This window comes from Mytilus californianus, unplaced genomic scaffold (assembly GCF_021869535.1).
Source record: "Mytilus californianus isolate M0D057914Y unplaced genomic scaffold, xbMytCali1.0.p SCAF_7, whole genome shotgun sequence".
Lineage (NCBI taxonomy): Eukaryota > Metazoa > Mollusca > Bivalvia > Mytilida > Mytilidae > Mytilus > Mytilus californianus.
The window spans coordinates 43749475-43769357 of NW_026262723.1; the positions used below are offsets into that span (position 1 = coordinate 43749475).

Below are 19883 nucleotides of genomic sequence, written 5' to 3' on the forward strand. Positions count from 1 at the left end.
ATGGTCAATATATCACATTCAGATGCGGACAAAACTTGGAAACTATTTATAGAATTTCACTGTGTTCGTAAGTAAATAGTTAAATTAAATATCAATGTTTGCAAATATCTTAAGGGGACTATATCAATGTTTAAAAAACAACACTTTAATAAGAAGATGCATGTATAGCTTGTATTGCTTGTAAAAGAGAGGTTGAAGATAACAAAAGGGTATTTAAACACGTAGATCGATTACAAACTGAAAATGCCATGGCAAAAAAGGAAAACGACCAAAAGGCAAACAACAGTTTTTAATATTTCTAAAGTTTCCTTTTTAAAGTATATCAATAAACACAATTGTATTAAACACACTTCTTATCGCCTCAAGTAGGTGCTTCTTGGCACAAAAAAGAATTGCTACGCATATTGAATCTAACAACTGGTCTGAAAAGTTACATTTATCATTTTTTACAGGAACACTTGATGAGGACCACTATGCAATGAAACCAAAATCAGTTTGTCCATACAATATGAAGTCCGTAAACTGTGTTCATGATGAAAGAAAAATAGAAATTCAGTCAGTTGAATTGAAGCAGTCTTTATTGTATTTCGAAAAACAAAATTTTGATACAAATTGCACAAAATTGATTCAGCAAAAAATAAAAACATCCTGCAGTGGAAAACAATGATGTGAACAACTTGTTTGGAACGAATCAGCGTTTACATGTGATGACTGTATTAGATTACCCGAGTTTGTAAACATCTCATTCAGCTGTAAAGGTCAGTCTAAATTATGATAGTATTTAGTATATTTTTTACTTCATACAAAAATTTCTATGCAAAATTGAGCTTTACATCAAATTACAATAATGGCACTAGACGTTTGCAAATTTTTGTGTATTGCATGCTATTATGTTATACTCAGTTAACTGATTTCTTATTGACTGCAATATGAATAATTTGATTCATATATTTAAAATAGAATAAAAAATATGGGCCACGATTTTCAAGCATTGTTCGTGGACTTGCGGGAATTTTTTACGTTTGAATAAATTATCAATTGGAATAAAAAGTTGATATTATATATGTTAAATGTTAAACTATGAATCACCATCCAATGATGTATAATAATTATATGTAATGAGCTATAAAATTTTAAATCGACATCATCAGCGCAGTTAATTTTACGAGATGTGATACTGCTTTCATATCACTTCACAAATTCTGTCAATTTATTTTTTCTAGTTTTGCATTCAGCATGTTCAGATTCTATATGTTAATAGATATTTTTCATTTTGAAGATCTGAAAATATTTAAGTATTAATTCGTTCATGCAAAATGTTATCGTTACTTATTTTCATTTCGAATACAATTTTTAAATAACAGCATTCATTTATAAACTTACAATGTTAGATAAATGTCATATCATTTTTAGTACGAACGACTCGTGTATATGGGATAACCGTCATGGTCTACACAAAGTTTTGGGAAACGAAACAGTCAAGTGCAAATCAAAACAAGGCTAACACACAACAGAAACATAACGTATCTTCAGCAACGAATTAAAATCAAAATGATTAAATATTTGTAAATAATTTTGCTATAAGAGAATTATGTCTAGCTGAATTAGATGTATTGTCTTCATAAGATTTCACGTTCAAATAAGTATACAACATCAGGTCAATGTATGAAAAATATCAACTTTTTTGTATGATGCTGCGACGTTTACTTCAATTGTTTCGTGCTGAATAAAAACAACTTGATTCTGAAATTGACCTAATATTGTTTTTAAATATGCAACAATTGTGTTTATTGAAATGTTACCACAAATTAAACTAATTTTCAATCCCTTAGCGAACCCTAGATTGTAAAGAAAAAGATGTGACGTGAAATCGTCATTGCACGAAATACCTATTTGTTACTATATTTAGTAGATAAAGATAACAGGAAGTAAAGCAGCTGCAGTATAAAATGGTTAACCTTTTATTATTTAACATGCTTGATTATTCAAATGAGTTGTATCAACTTTTACAGAATAGAATTCATATTTTCATATCAATTTTAACTTTTTTTGAAGTGTTAACGAAATATACGTTTAGTATTCATTGCTGGAATACGAATTGGAATTTCTAATCATTTAATTATCATCCATATAATCTGATAGAATCTACTAAAAACCAGCGATTTTAAAGGAATAATTATACGTTTCTGGTATACCTAGTTTTAGGCCTGGAGTCTTTAATGAGTCATTGCTTTGTCAAACACACACGCAAACGCAATGAAGTATTTATTTCCTATTCATAACTAACCATTAAAATTTGCAGATACTTATATTGAAGTGAAAAAAAGAAATGCATATCAATATTTATGATCTTTTAATATATCTTCCAGCAATTCCTATTGAACTCCCATTGCAGGCTGAAAGTAATGTAGAAGGTATGCAGAAGCAAGTCTTTTTGTGAAGTTTAATTAAAACAATACCAAATGATCAAAAGTTAATCCTAATGCAATTCATTTGTAACGATGATTTTTGTTGTCGTCGACATATATCCGTGAATATTTTGATAAGGTAGATTGCACGTTCTATCGGTCAGTAACTAAGGGAGCCGCCATTTTAAATTGCGGGATATTTTGATTTGCAATTATATAAAACATTTTAAAAAAATAGAAATACATCTTTTTACCTGAAAATCTCCTTTTTGTCAAAATGTATAACATTCTGGAGCGTACGCAAAGTCGAATAACATCCGGTGAATGCGTTTGACGCCGGGCGTGTTACTATGACGATGTTTAGATACTAATGAAAAGAACAAAGTTTCGGGGACTTTGTTTTATATGTTTTAAGCTTAGGCCAAAATAATAAGTGCTGCGGAAAATTGCATTAGAATGGAAATAACCGTATTGTCTTATTAACTTGCTCTACGTTAAAAATTGTTTTTACTGTCGGAAATATCCGTTTATGACGAGTTTATTAATAACTTTGCGACGCATCACTAGGTAAACTAATTTTGCGACGTAGGCCAAGCTTAAAATACGACACACTTATCTTCTAAAAATAACTTTTTGTGGAGATACAAGAATAAAAAGAAGATCTTTAGTCTATTGTTCTATGATATTGTTTATTTCAATTTACATACATCGTTAGCGTTTTGCAAATGATAAGACAATGTATTTTGCAACCATATGTCTACCTAATTTGAGGTAACCAGAAGAATTAAATGCATTAACATAAGAAGACACTAGGGTTTGGTTAGAATAATATACGTTATTTTTTCATGTTATGTAGGTGTTGCTGTCGGTGTCACAGTTGGACTAGTTATAATTATTGGATTCATAGTAGTTTGTATATGGTTTTATAGAAGGTAAAGTTATTTGAAACTGCTTTAGATATCTAACATTATAAAGAAAGATTTGTATTGGCAAGATCTAGTATTGGCTTTTCTTTTTATCTTCGATTTTTGTTATATAGCTGCTGTAGTATTCAAGAGTTCTTTTATACACCCATGGCTATCAAAGTTTGTGTTTGCGTGTTTCTAAAGTATGAAGGTAAATAAATAAAGGCGCTCTGGACGCAACAAAGTTATAAGTGTTATTTTCATAATATTAGTCCTAAATAATACTGGGCAAGCAAGAGTGAGAAAATAGTGATTTATTAATATATATTTTTCTGTTTTTATTATAGAAAAATGACAGATGACAAACGGAATATATCTAGTCATCAGAATGAAAATAATGAAAGCATGGGAGATCAAAACATCGCAAGTCCTTCTGACTCCAAATATGAGATGTTGTCCACAAATCTAGATTCAAGAAGCTATGATAAGTTATATCAAGATTTAAGGAAACAGAATGAAAATATTGATAACACTGGAGATCAAAACATCACAAGTCTTTCTGACTCCAACTATGAAATGTTGTCCACAAATTTAGATTCGAGAACCTATGATAAATTATATCAAGATTTTAAGCAACAATCTAGTCGAGATAAACCGGACGAAAACATTAAAGTCACCGAAAAGAATACGTTATTCCGTGCCCAGTACACCAAAAGGAAAAACGTAAAAAAACAAATAAGAACAAAACCGCCATCATGTAGAATCGAGCATTGAAACTGAACTCTGAAGACAAACAAAGACTTCATTGTCCAATTCTGCAGATTACTTTTCAGTTCTAGAACCAAACGGAACAGACTATCCTGTGCAGAAGACAAATGCCAATACATTCGAAATGACAAACCCAGTTATTGATAATAAAATGAGTATATAAGGAAGTATGTCTGAAAATGCGTTAAATAATTAGGAATTTTCTAAATATACTGCCGAAATTTACCCAAAGGAACTTACTTTGAATAAATCAAATATAAACGGTAATAACTGTCCTTTCCTATTTGAATTGTTTTACATTTGTCATTTCTGGGTCTTTTATAGCTGACTATGCGGTATGGGTTTTGCTCATTGTTGAAGGCTGTACGGACCTATAGTTGTAAACTTCAATGTGATTTGATCTCTGGTGTAGTTGTCTCATTGGTGATCAAGTCATATCTTCCCTTTTTTTTAATATAAAATATAATTGCCTTGATAATCAGTAGGGCATATATAGCAGACCTGTAGATTGTATGAATAGCGGTTCTTTTCATATCAGACAGACTGTTTTCACCGATACGACTACATCTATGGTTCGGCAACTGACGATACTTATAGTAAAGCATAACATTATGTGTTACAGCTAGCATAATCTTTCATATTCTTCAATATAATTAATGTTCTCGCACTCATTAATTCAAAGTTTATTGACTATTTCTATCTATCCAATCGTCCGAACTTCTACAAAGAATACAACAGTCAGACACATTTAAATCTGTCTCATATATTAACTTACAAATACAAATTGACAACAAATCCAGGTTAATCAGATAGTGCTCATCCTTCTGGAGCACATAAGAAGTTGAAAATGACTGATTAAAGTATTATGGTTTAAATTATATCTGAAAGATAATACCAGCCTTACTTCTGAAATACTTTTGATTTTAGATTGGGAAATGAGTACAAAATTATATAATGACATTATGTAATTAACCACATAAGGTTGCAATATTGAAACGCTGCCTCCCTGGTGATAGAGTCGGCCACCAGAGAACACAGGGTCACAAAGAAAAAGATCAAAATGATCTATAAAGTGTAAGGTTCGACGTCCACTGTTTACCGTCGGACCAAAACACGTTACAGAAAGGGAAATCGTATACTTGTGTTTATATATAGTCATATTCTCAGTTGTGAAATAAAATATCTGAATAAAATAAAGTTTCATATTTTATTAATATCAAAAATAATCCTTGACGGAGAGAATGGGTCTTGCCGGCTCTCTCACTGGTCTGGCCAGGTCCCCGGTAATGGTTGGTCTTACATATACAAACAAAACTAGTCCATAATTCAACAGTCAAGTAACAAGGTTGTCACTTATTAAGCATCTTTCTATAATCTCAATTTAAGGATATTACACCCTACTACATTATAGAAGACAACAACTTAGTATAACAAATTAAATGACATATTACTAGTAATCATGTCTGAACCGCCAACAGAACACTTAATGTGCACCTTCAATATCACTTCAATAGCACCGTCACCGGCACAGTCACCGTCACCGGCACAGTCACCGTCACAATCACCGTCACCGGTACCGACAACCGTATTTAGAACCGTCACCGTCACCTACAACCGTATTTAGCACCGTCACCGGCACCGACAATCTTAAATTAAAACAAAGTTAACTTTCAACGCCTGTCTGTATTTCTCAGACATATTCCAGCTTCTATTAAAGTTTGTCACTTCCCATTCTTTGTCAAACCAACACTCTCCTGGTTCTGTTGTTGCTTTTGCTTTTATACTTCCGACAGTATGACAGAGCTTGTTACATATTGTTTACCAATCGGCAACCATGGATCACATAAGGGAAATTCCCGTAATGTTGATATTGTTTGTAAACATGGATTGATCTTCATCAATAAAGATGGGTTTTGACTTTACATTTATTGTAGATCATTAGAAGAGTTTTTTTTTTTTAGTTTATAGTCTAACAAGGTAATTACTGCGAAAATATGGAATCAGTACGTGAAATAAAACTTCCTAACATACACAAATCTGTCGTATCCTTGAAACAACAGCCAAAATAACAAATTACAGGTCTTATATTATTTTCAACATTGGACATCTCACTAAAATCTATCGTTTATCCTTAATAATTTCCAGAAACTATACAGACATAGATTTACTATAAAAAGGGGGAAGGCCGGCATTACAATATTATAGTAGAAATGTATCAATTCCTTGGTCTTTTTTTCGGTTAGGCTTTTAGTTAATTCTAAAGTTTCTTCAATATCTCATGCTGCAGTTTAAACCATTTAAACTTTGGTTATATCTTGAAAACGATGGAATATTGTAAGAATCTAAAATATATTTCATAAAGCTACAAGTGTGGACACAGATCAGTGTGGATAGTATGTTTGAATGTTTCACAGTGTTTTCTAACAAAAAGACTTCTCTGTTTTTCCCATAGGGTTCTACGTTTAACTGTGATGCACAGTGACAGTCAACCTGTACCAAACACTCAAAATTACCAGTGTCTTTTATCTAATATTTAGTTTTAATGTTCAAGACTGTCATGGAAGAGACACTAATTGCATGGATTACCAAATGATTCTGATAAAATATGTTCCATTACTTTGATTTTGGATAGCAGCAAAAACTCAAAATTGTGACAGTAACACATTAGGTGCATTTCTGCATGATGTGATTTGAATATGCGAGATGGTATTTCAGAACCTGCATGCATGTACTATTTGTATGGTTCCATTTATGTTTCTTTGAGGTGGTCATTTCTTACTTGGGTAACGGTTTGTCCACAAAAACTGTAAATTAGTTAAGGATCTTCCCAGTATCATTAGTAAAATATTTCGTTTAAATATCGAAATTGTTTCTTAGAAGATAATTTATGGTTTTAAGTAATGACAATACCTGGCATGACGTTTGGGGCGAGATGAGAGTACACTTCTGTGTTATTTTAGTTCTTTCTTCGAAAATGTCTTCTCCAAGGACAGGTTGAAGTTAAACAAAATAATTGTAAAAACAGTATGAAATGATGTCAATTAAAGAACCTTTATGTGCATGCTTCAAAGACTCATAACTCCTGCAAAAGTCAACTGATCAAACTTCCTGTGGATACGAGCATCTGCATAATATGTTCTAATTATCTACAAAGTTTCCTGGAATTCTGTTGTATGGTTTCAGAGGAGTTGACATGAAAAGAACAGGACTGATTGACGAACGGACTGACGGGTCAATAACATCATACTTATTTACTTTGTTGTGTGGGGTAAAATAACTTGGTAAACCCAATGAATTTGTTTATGATTTTTAATCTCGAGAAATAAATTATGACAAATAGAATAGACTTGAAGAAATATAAACTATGATTTTTTAGTATTTGAAATGAAAAAAGGTATTTCAAAATTATTCTTGTTTCAAGTTTTTGTTATATGGATAAAAATATAAGCGATACAGGTACAGTAAGATGCAGTTTCGTTGTGGTATAAAAGTGAACAGCGCTGTAACTAACATTTACACAAATTAAGAAATTAGAGAATGAATGATAAATGTTGAACAATGAAAGATAATTTTAGAAATCGATTAGGCCTTGTGCATTTTGTCCTTTTCTTCAACACAAACATAATGTATAAGTGAAGGACCATTTACACTCAGTACTCGTTGGTAGGCAGGACAGATGTTTGAAAAAAGTGTTACAAAACCACCTAGCATCATATTGCTAGTAGCACGAGAGTAGCTTTCTTTGGTAAATTTGTGCTTTTTTTATTTGGCTTCTGGACATAAATGTTTGGTTCAAATGTAAATAAAATGCTTTAATCTACCCTTAACTATTTACATTGAATGGATGCTACTTCAACAATTCCTTATGCTGACAATTTTAATCATCTTACCTTACAGTTCATGTGCAGATGTGAGTTGTCTGTCAAATCTTTATTTCACAAAGAATGCATTTGCATTGCAATAAACTGGGCTCAAAGCAAAGCACTTTAATAATACACTTAGACAAATGAGCTCAATCCAATGATATACTTTGTAATAGAGGCCCTTCGACATTTAAAACCACATCTATGATCTAACAAACATGCCAAATTTCATGGATCAGAAAACCTGAAAAAGACATGTATTTTTTTATATTTTATGTACAAACCCGGGTTAAAACTTATACAAAAATGTGGTATAATATTTGGTACCTAGCAAGTACAAGGTAGTTGTTCTAGTTCAACTTGCCTCATGCACAAATTAATATATGCGGAGTGCCCCTCTTTTTGAAATAAGAACATACTTCCACCTAATCATAGTAAACAGGTGAACAAACTTTCAAAACTTTAAAATGTTATCAGACTTATCAGTGTCTTTTTACCGTCACAGCTAAATCAATATGTATATACACATGTAGGACTCAGACTGACGTCCCGTCTATAATCAACCTCCATAACTCAATTCGACGTCCAAATCTGACATCATAATAAAAGAAGATTCCAAATCTACGACCAATTTTATATACCCCTCTAATAGACGTCTTTTTGGTTGTTCTCAATTCAATGTCCCAATAGTATTGACTTCTCTAATAGACATCCTTTTTTACAGATTAGCCGCAATGAAACCAGTTTTATAAAACGGTAGGTTGAACCTAATACTAAAATAATTGTGAAAGATATAATATTTAAAATCTTGCAAGTACATGTAATAATACTTTTCAACAATTGGCTGTATTTTTTTATTTTGTCTATTGTGCTAGACTGTATATTGACCTTTAGATGTCTTTCAATTATCTTTGATGTCGTCTTATTGTTGTATATATCCACGTGGTATTATTCGTGCATATGAAAGGAATATGACAATGTAGATCGAGAGGATGAACTTCTTTTACCAAAATATGAATATGCATGTACATGTAAGATGATGTCGATTGTCGTCTTATTGTCATTTGCTGATGTTTGACCTTTTATTCTTAAGCTATAACATGTAAATATGCCAAAGATTTAATGTCAATAGATCATGACTAAGAGGGTTGACCAACTAATCTCCATGGATGAGATGTTATACTGCTGATACGTGTACAATAACACAACAAATATCATTGACTTACATGTACCGTTACTGGTTCCCCTCAAACTGAAGTAATCAGATCAACATATAAACTCAGGAATTTTTTTAAAGTCAATAGACAATGAATTTTGGGGGCAGGCCCTTAATATCCATAGAATGAGATAAGCAAATGTCATTCAACTGCATTATAGTACATACCACATATCATTGACTTCCCATACGTGGTTCTTGTTAAACTAACCTACATGTAATTATTGATTGATTGATTAGTAATTTAAGGCCACTTTCAGCACGGTAGCTGCTGCACTATCGGCTATTTTGTAGCGGTCCGTTTTTATAGGTGCAGGAAGCCGGAGTGACCGGAGAGAACCACTAATCATTGATAGGAACACTGACAATCCTAGACAATAAAAATTATATTGGAGTCAAAAATTGTAATTATAATCTTTAACAAATTGTTAATGTCATATTGGCTATGGCCAAAACAGCATACATTTTTTGTACCTTAGTTTAGCTTTGTTATATGGCGACTTTGTTGCAGCAAGACAAAACAAAATGGGAAAGGGTTCCTCACCTGTAATTTCAACTGCGAGCTCGAGTGTTAATTATGTAATGGTGACTGCCAAAAAATAAGTTCATTTATAAGTAAAAAGGGGTAATCTTTGTTTACAAATCCTATTTTTATCAAATTATTGATCCTTATAATTATGTGCGGTTTCACTTAAGGCCACTTAAAAATAGGCCAGTTTCCTGTTGCATGCTCCCAAAAAATAAATTGGAAGCTCAGCGGCTAATTTCACAAAAACATTTACGAGAAAAAAAGACTTGTATTTCATGACCATTTTAGTATAAAATTACAATCAATTTTGATTTTATTTCCATCAACCTTTAGTCTTATCATAAAGTTCGGCAAATGTCACCAACTGTAAGGCTATGTGAAAATTTATTTAAATGGATATGCTGACTCAATGATTCTTTTTATCAACCACCCTGGCATGGCCATCAGATCAGTGGATTACCTGTAACAAAAATAATGACACAAATTTTGTGACCATTGATTTCTCATATATTTAACACTCTCAGATGTGTCCATTTCCTCCAAATGTGTTCTTTAAATCACAATTCGCCCAACATGTCCAATTGCACATCCCCTAATGGTCCGATTATTTACTGTGCAAAAATGTGTCTGAATTTTTACTCTCCAAAACGTGTCCCACAATTGTTATTCGCCGAAAACTTGTCCACTTTATAAAAACTTTTTAGCTCTAATGTGTCTTCAGTATTAATGCAATAACAGTTACAGCAATCAATGATAGGAAGGGGGACACGACTGAAGTTGTCGAGTTTGGTGATTTCTAAAAAAAAATTAAAGCCGCTGCCTACGGACATCAAGAGGAAAGGTGTGCGCGGATGGAACCATCGACCTTCGGTAGGAAAACTAACAATCCTAGTAAATTAAGATTGAGGTCGAACACAACCGTCACGTGCGGGATTCGAACTCACAACCTCAGTGATGACAGGCTAGTGATACAGTAGTATAACATATTCAAGTATGTATTTTGAAGTTCTGAAGTACATTTTTATCCGCTTATTTATCAAAAATAAAATGCTTATGAATGACATAAGGCCGCAGGTTTGATACTTTTTGTGCAAACATTTAGTATGTATCTAGGACAGGATACATCGAAATAAAGAGTTCGTCAACGTTTCTTACACTAAATATTTAAATCTTTTTCCCTTTTCATCTGTTCTTGAACAAGCTTTGGTATTTTGGATACGGGTACTAGTAACCTGTCAAACGAGATCCTTACTTGGTTCCTAAAATTTAGTGTTTGGTAATGAAAATTAAAGTATGTTCAAAACGTGACACCCATTCAGAAAGTTTTGTGGGAATTATTTTATTGTTTTGTTGTTTGTATTAACACTAATGAGGCGACATAGGGCAGATTCTCCGGTGAGCGTAATGAAAATAATAGCTACCACTGTCTTTGCTAAACAAAAAGGAGATACACTAAGGTTAAAGTTTTTGGATCAGCCTAGCCTCTCCAATTTGTCATGAGAAGAAAAGACAGATAGAATCATAAGATATAAAAAGCAAAACTGTATGGTCAATATGATTATTGAAGTGTCCAGTAAGAAGAAAATATTGTATTCCTGAATTAGACAGTTTATTCTCACAGAGAAACATGGGTAGCAGATCAAAAGATTGCTATTTTTGAAGCACAGAGCAACAACCGCTATGTCTATACGTTTTTTTCTAAATTATTCTTTCACGTTTATCTCAATATTTGGCTTTATCCAGTCTTCGCTTATATGATAAACAAGACTGGTATTATTTCTTTAGTTTTTGTTACTTGTTACATAATGAGTATCTTAATTATAACACCAATATGTTTACAGGGTCACAAGAACACCTGCCAACGTTAGACATTTTGTGTACATTATATCAATTGCAACAACGACGTCAAAAGCTTCCATTTAATAATAAAAAAAACTGTTTCCAGTTGATTGTAGTCACCCTCATCTAGGACTATAAAAATACATCAGATTTACAGATTAGCCTACATCTTAAATAGACTCACTGTTAGAAATATCAAGCTTAAGTGGTTCAGTCGTTAAACCATAGCGTAACATTGTCGAATGAAGTATTCAAAATACTTTTATCGATTTCGAAGTAAGCATAATAAACATTTTGTTAATATTGATTGATTGTTGGTAGCATAAAGTCAAATGGCAAATATTTCATGCATGTTCAGGACGAAAACAAATTAAAAAAAGAAATGCAAACGGTAGATCCTGAAATAGAAGCCGTCCGGAATAAAGGTCTGGGAAATTTGAACTGTCGCTGGAATATGAGGGTATATTTGATAGGGACAGAAATTTTGCCTTGTAACAGCCCACCTACGAACCCATCGAAGAGTTGTTGCAGGGGTTCTTAACATACACTGAGCGTGTCACTCTCTTTACACGAATCATTGAATCTTACGTCCTTATTCTGACCGGACGTTGCTGCGTACTTGCACATCCCGCACAGCCAAACAGATACCCCAATTTGGCAAGGGTTTTACTGCCGGGCGTAAAAAGACCAAAGTCACCATATTTATATACCCTTGTCACCCTGGATTTTGATTTTAGTATTTTAACAAGATATTTTCAGATATTTCTATTCCTGGTGATAGAAAAAGCTTAGTGTTTTAAATGATTCAAAATTTTATAAACAAAAATTTACAGAAAAGATCGTTCCAATAATATTACACGTCAACATAGAAAAGGTAGGCTTGTGATACCCTCGGAATCAAAACGTGGCTTCGACCCATAGGTTGTAAAAACTCATCAAGATACAAGGCGTACAGTACGGTATTACTAAACAGTTTTTACATATTTCATATTATTGAGAATAATTTGAAATGTCCTTTTAATGGTGTAATAAATAAAAATTCAAGGTTTTATTCTCGATACCGAACGTAAATACATGTATATAATACCAAATATATTTCTATTGAAAGTTTTCGCCTAAGTCAAAGACAAAATGTAGGAAGATCTCTAGTAAGTAAATTATCCGAGATTAAGTATGAAAAGGACAACGAGGATTTCGGATAGTCAAAGCAATGAAAAGATTTAAATCACCTCAAATCACTATATGAAAAATTGAATCCGTAGTTAAACGTTTAGTTATAATTTTGTTAACTCTCATTACTGGTATCATTGTTGAAAACCTGAATAGTTAATCATTAACTTCCTTGTAAAGGAAATTGTAAAATATACGCCGTTGAAATGGGGAATATTACATTTAACTTTTTAAGACTGTCTCTTGCAATATTATCATTTGCAAACAAATCACACGGTAAGAATTTGATTTGACTTTTTTTTTCAATTATGAATTAACATGAAAACAATTTAACGTGTATCTTTTGTGATAATAAAAGGTACTAGCAAAACCACCTCAGTATTTCATACACATTTTTACGGTAATTCGTTCATTTTAATAATCATTTAAACATTAACTCCTGTTAAATGACATTGGATAAAATAGTTGAAAGAAACCATTGTCACCGAAATATGCATTCAAAACGGGAAAATTCATTTTTACATTTATACAGAATTATGAATTTCCGTTTGTGTGAATGTACCAACAGTTTTAAGGCAATAGAAATAACATTATCCGGTTTATAAAACTACATACCTTTACAAAAAAGATATTACAAGACAGGGACATATTGCCTTTTTAAATAAACGCTACTTATTGAAATCATGTCCACTAATTCTTTAATATGCCAATTATCAATTCTGAAACAATGGAAGACAGTATTTCAAAATAATAATTGGCTGTTTCATTGTGATGTTCCTTAATAATTTCAATTTAGTTTTTTTTTTAGGGAAGGGGGGGGGGGGGGGGGGGGGGGTGTTTGCAATTCTATGTTAAATAATCTTGACATAACAATTATACATTTCAATCTTATTCTACATCAGTGGAAAATAAAGTGACAAAATATTACCTCCCCTGTATACACTGAAAACTAGATCTTTCAATGTTTGTCCCGTTTTAGCAAGGACGCTATCAATTAATAATTCACGGAAAAACGTTCTGGTAAATAGTTAGAATAGAAATAAGTTGAAATAAAAACAAAACTTCCGTTTAATGTTATCATTTCCCTCCTTAGATAGCAAACAACAAGTACAGCAGGCTATAGGAGCTTGGTGTCAAATTGGTTTGAAATGTTGATTGGCGAAAAATTCCTGGAGTACCAACTTCAATTTATTTTTCTACTGGCTGTATACCTCTCTGGAACATGCTAATCATCCGTATATATATGCAGCTAGATCAGAGAAAATGTAAAATAACAAAAATACCGAACTCCAAGGAAAATTCAAAACGAAAAGTACCTTATCAAATGGCAAAATTAAAAGCTCAAACACATTAGAAAGTCAGGGAAAAAAATCCAAAGGAATCAATTGATTTGCAGCAAAGATTAACACTTTTGAAATTAAGTCACGAAGTAAATTCAAACAGACCTTATTCCGATGTAAACATTGAATGTGAATAGATCGAGAAGACCGCAAATACATGTACAAAAATTGAGACGACCTTTTCTTAAAATTATACAAAAAAATTGTAAAAAGATACACTTGCCAAATACAAAAAGACGCGAAAGAATGTATTAAGCGGTGTGTATAAACAAAAAGCCACGTGGAGTTTGATTTGGAATGCTGGATCAAGTGTGGTTGTATACAAACTCATAGAAATATATAGGTTAATCATTTGGTACTCCAGATGCGCATTTCGTCTACACTCGAATCAAAACAGTTAGTATGCCATGATCAAATACGAAGATGAAGAGCATTTATAAAAACGTTGTGCGAAATACAGTTCAGGCAATCTATGCTGAGAGTAGATAAACCTTAGTGTTTCAAACAATTCAACAATTTGTTACTCTGACTTGACTGTAAGTGTTGCTCTCAACCTATTGCAGCTTATTCAAAATTCTGACCAAATTGCAATTTGTTTTATAAAACCAAACTGTTCAACTGGTCAGAAATTTGAACAAACTGCTGTAGAAAACCACAAACAAGTCGTGAAAGTGCAAGGTGGTAAAATAAAGCTTTCAATCCTTTAAGACTTTAATTCCACTTCAATGTTATAATGAAAAATCAGTCTAACAGTTTGTATAGAAATTTTAGTGTTATTGTCATGCTAAAGGTGATGGGTTGTAATTTTGAATTGCTATAAAAATGTCCAAACAAAGCTTTCATACAATTTTTCTTTTGAAAAGTCTTCTATATTCATAAGAATCAGACATCATTTGAATTAAAACATTTTATATTCAGTAAAATATGTGTGGAACTACAATACGTTTCTAGTAAGTTTCCATGGGAGATAATCAATTTTTCTTTCGAAAAGTCTTCTATATTCAAAAGAATAATGTTTTAGGTTATCTCTCATGGAAACTTATTAACAACGTATTGTAATTTCACATATATTTTACTGAATGTAAGATGTTATAATTCAAGAGAGGGGCGAAAGATACCAGAGGGACAGTCAAACTCATAGATCGAAAACAAACTGACAACGCCATGGACAAAAATAAAAAGACAAACAGACAAATAATAGTACAGATGACACAACATAGAAAACTAAAGACTAAGAACACGAACCCCACCAAAAACTGGGGGTGATCTCAGGTGCTCCGGAAGGGTAAGCAGATCCTGCTCCACATGTGGTGCCTAATGATGTCTTATTTTTATGTATATAGAAGACTTTTCGAAAGAAAAATTGTATGAAAGCTTGTTTGGACATTTTTACAGCAATTCAAAATTACTACCCATCACCTTTAGCATGACAATAACAATAAAATTTCTATACAAACTGTTAGACTGATTTTTCATAATAACATTGATGTTGAATTAAAGTCTTATAGGATTATAAGTCTGCTTTATTTTATCGCCTTGCACTTTCACGACTCGGCTGTGGTTTTCTACAGCAGTTTGTTCAAATTTCTGACCAGTTGAACAGTTTGATTTTATAAAACAAATTGCAATTTGGTCAGAATTTTTAATAAATTGCAATAGGTGGAGAGCAACACTTACAGTCAAGTCACAGTAATATGTATACTAGGCTTTTAAGACGAAAACACGAGTCCTTTCAAATTGTATGTTCGGGTGAATGGGATGTTTGGATACACCAACACATTCAAATGAAGGTATAAACTATAAAATTGATTGTTAATAACGATTGAAATCAAGTATCAGGTATGGAACGCTAAAAAATCCGGTTCTATCCACTTCTTTCGTTCAGATGTCCATGCAACAAAGCAGGATTGTAACAGTTAAAATTGTTTATTGTTAATATGAAGATATTCTTAATAGATTTCCTCAAATGTTGACATTATTTGTTGAAGATATCATGCAGATTAATACAAGTGTTTGTCTCTTTAAACAAAAGCATCCTTATTATATTGTCATAAAACTTCTTTTTTCTTTTTCATAAGCATATGTACTTAAACAAAATATAAACAAATTGCCTAGCCTTTCAGTTTGGAAAAACATTCTTACCCAAAATATCTTCCAAATAGATGGTCATATATTATAATGTGTGGATAAACCTGTCAGTAAGAGTTGTTTACAATCGACGTCATTATCATATTTTATTGAAATATTTCAATTTCAAATATTTAGATCATCTTCTCAAAAAGTAAAATTAACATAAAATGGAAGAATGAAGCATTTTAAATTCCTAAACTTCTATGAACCTACATAGTAGCTGTTTTCAGACGGTTTTTTTACCACAATTTTTAAGATATAAAATAATAGGATAACAAATAACCATCCTCTTCTTTGCAGTGAAAAAGAAGCAAACAATTCAAATGTGTTTTTGTTTGATTTGAAGGGTTATACTTTGAAAGCTTGTTATGTGAAAATCATGAAGCAAATCTCAACTGTACTGTTGGAAACTCAATAGACGATATTAACATAACATTTCATGACGTACAGGATGCTTGCAGTACCACTGATGACGTTCATAAAGAAACTATGCTAGCTCTGGACTCAATGTCTTACCCATCTTGTATTGGCCACAACTCGTGTGTATTAACGGACAAAATGTTCAATGTTTCACAATCAGTTTTTGACAAAACAAGGAAACTATCAATAGAATTTGACTGTGTTCGTAAGTTAATATTTATATTTAATGGCAATGAACATCCAAAGGGGGCAATATCAATGTTAACAAAAATTCTAATAATTTAATTTCAAGATGCATGTACAGCTATTAATATATCTTTATTCCACACGTCATCAAAAAAATAATTTGTTTGTTCTGGGGATGTCTTCCACGTGTGAACTACAACTCCACCGGGAGCTTATAATCACCAAAACAAAAGGTATAAAGATTAATCCAGTGGCATATTTAACTTAGAAAATTCTAACATTAGTTTTAATAGGTGAAAAGATACAAATGTAAAATTTACAATTGCTTTATATTTCTTACTTATTTTTTTCTAAAGTGTAACAATAAAACAAATTGCATTAGACAAAACTTATTACAATGATCATCTGATCTCCATGGATTAAGTCCTTAACGGCGCCAATAATTTTTGATATGCAAATTTCATCTGACTAATGATCTGGAAAGTATATTCCTTATTTGTTTTTTACAGATATAAGTAATCATGACCACTATAGGAAGCCTATAATATCACTTTTTCTCTTCAATATGAAGTCAGTAAATTGTACTCATGCTGACAGAAAAATAGAAATTCAGTCAATAGAATTAAAGCAGTATTTATCGTTTTGCGAGAAACAAAACTTGCATGAACGTTTCACAGAATGTATTCAAATGAAGGTAAATGCATCCTGCAATGGAAAAAAAATATGTGAACAACTTACTTCGAACGAACTCAAGTTTGTTAATATCTCATTCAGCTGTAAAGGTAAGTCTAAATTATGTTAACTTTTCAACTTAGTCTTTTGTATATTACGTATTTCAATTATCGTTATCAAATACTTTCTTTTTATCATTACATAAAATACAAGGGGTTTCTATGCATTTTGCGAGCTTTCCATCGAATTACATAAATTGCACGAATTGTTTGCATAATATTTGTGTAAAGCATGATATCATATTTGTTTCAGTTGATTTCACATGATACGATACTGCTTTCATATAACTACAAAATTCCTTCCGAAATATTTTTCTTCAATATTTTTCCTTTCAGATGTTTTACAAACGGAATCTGTTTTCCTTCCATGTATTAAAAGATTTTGCATACAAAGAACATTTATTAACAAGTTTTTATTTACACAATTAACACAATGTGATACAGTTTAAGATATAATCACAATAAGCTTTCGCTAGTAATTAAAAAAAATAATAATAATTACCAATCAATATTAAAGTATTGAATAGTTCGCACGCTTCATTCAAAACGTGATCGTTGGAAAGACTCGTGTCTCTGGATTAATCTTCCTCGTTTACACTGTGCTAAAATGCTTAGGAAACTAAACAGTTAAGAGCAACAAAACCAAAAACAAGGCATAAAAAACACAAACAGTAATGTGTGACTTCAGTAATTACTTAAAACCAAGATAAAATATTTACTAGTTTATATTTTTGCTACCAGAGAATTATCTAGCTGAATCTTTCAATTTAGTAAGTTAGATTTATTGTTTTCATCAGATATTTCTGATATAATTGAATTTTATGCGACTGTCATACAAGTGAGAGGTTTAGCTAGCTATTAAACCAGGTTTAATCCACTATTTTCTACATAAGGAAATGCCTGTACCAAGTCAGGAATATGACAGCTGTTTTCCATTCGTTTGGTGTCTTTGAGCATTTGATTTTGCCATTTGTAAAGGGACTTTCCATTTAGCATTTTCCTTGCATATCGGTAATTTTGTTATTTTACCTTTTTTTTTAATAAAATGTTATATTTTGATCACATGACTGTGATATGATAGTTTCATATTAATTTTTTTTCGAAGTGTTGGCATATTTGACGTAAATCATTAAATTATCTTGTTTTTATCTTCGAAGTTCTAGTATTCATTGCTGAAAATATAAACTTAACGTTCTAAGCAGTTAATAAACATCTATGTATTCTGAAAGAATCTATAAAAATCAGGAATAATAAAGTACACCCCAATTTGTAAACCTAAGGTTTTTGACCAGTCTTGACTTTGTCACATACACACACTCATTCACGTAATTTAATATTTATTTCCAAGATTAACAATTAAAAACTGTAAATACCTTAATTATATAAAACAAATATATATCAATTAATAATAAATGGACTGTTAATTTATCTTTTTTAGCAATTTCTAATGTACTCCCATTGCAGGCTGAAAGTTATGTAGAAGGTATGCATAAGCAACTATTTCTGTCAAGTTTATTTAAAACGATACTACATTATCAATAGTTAAATAGCATTTTGTGCAACTTGAATAAATATGAGTTCTTTGTTCTAATGTCATATTGTATTGTTGATTTTAATTTGACCACATCGTAAGTGTTTAGCAGATTATTAGACTTGTCATTTATGTTTTGTCTACCTGATTTGAAGCAAACTGAAAAATATAATGCATTAACATAAGACGACGCTAGTATTTGTTAAGAATAACATACATTTATTTCCTGTTATGTAGGTGTTGCTGTAGGTGTCACAGTTGGACTTATTATTTTTTTTGGAGTCGTCGTAGTGTATATATGGTTTGTTAGAAGGTAAATCTTTTATATACTCAAAAGTTGTAAGCGTTACCCAACTGCACGATATTAAGGAAGAATAAAATAAGATGAGTACATGCAAGTATTGAAAACCTCAAGACAGTAAAGTTCACCAATGTTCAAACTTGTAAATTGATTAATAAGAGACAAACTAAAATACAAAAAACCTTGGGGAATCGCATGAACCACAGAAATAGCAAGACCGGGTACGCCGACAGGGTTAGCGTCTCCTGCTATGTATGCATCAACCGTCATCGGAATTCACATTCAGTCAAATTGTAGCAATCGAGAATAGGATACAACCGGTAAAATTACAGATCAGACGACTATACTAAGATCTAAAGAACTAAGACCGCGTCGTATTGGTCAACTAATTTATGCAGGTGACCAAATAACTTTTGTAGTGTCGATTACAGTCGTTCTCCCTCATAGCTCTGTTTGAACAGGTTTTGTGTAAGGAGCACACCCCTGTTAATAAATTCCGAATAGTTATGTAAAATGTAAACTATCAACGGAAATATGTAAACGTCA

General features: G+C 31.8%; 1 protein-coding gene across 1 annotated transcript in view; it reads left to right on the forward strand.

The window, feature by feature from the left end:
• Positions 1–19883, forward strand: part of LOC127708438 (uncharacterized) — a 23337-nt gene continuing 3454 nt past the window's right edge. Inside the window, exons 1-4 of the mRNA XM_052213307.1 lie at positions 1–71; positions 721–758; positions 18944–18988; positions 19274–19349. Coding sequence (XP_052069267.1) covers positions 1–71; positions 721–758; positions 18944–18988; positions 19274–19349 — 230 coding nt within the window. The remainder of the gene's footprint in view (positions 72–720; positions 759–18943; positions 18989–19273; positions 19350–19883) is intronic.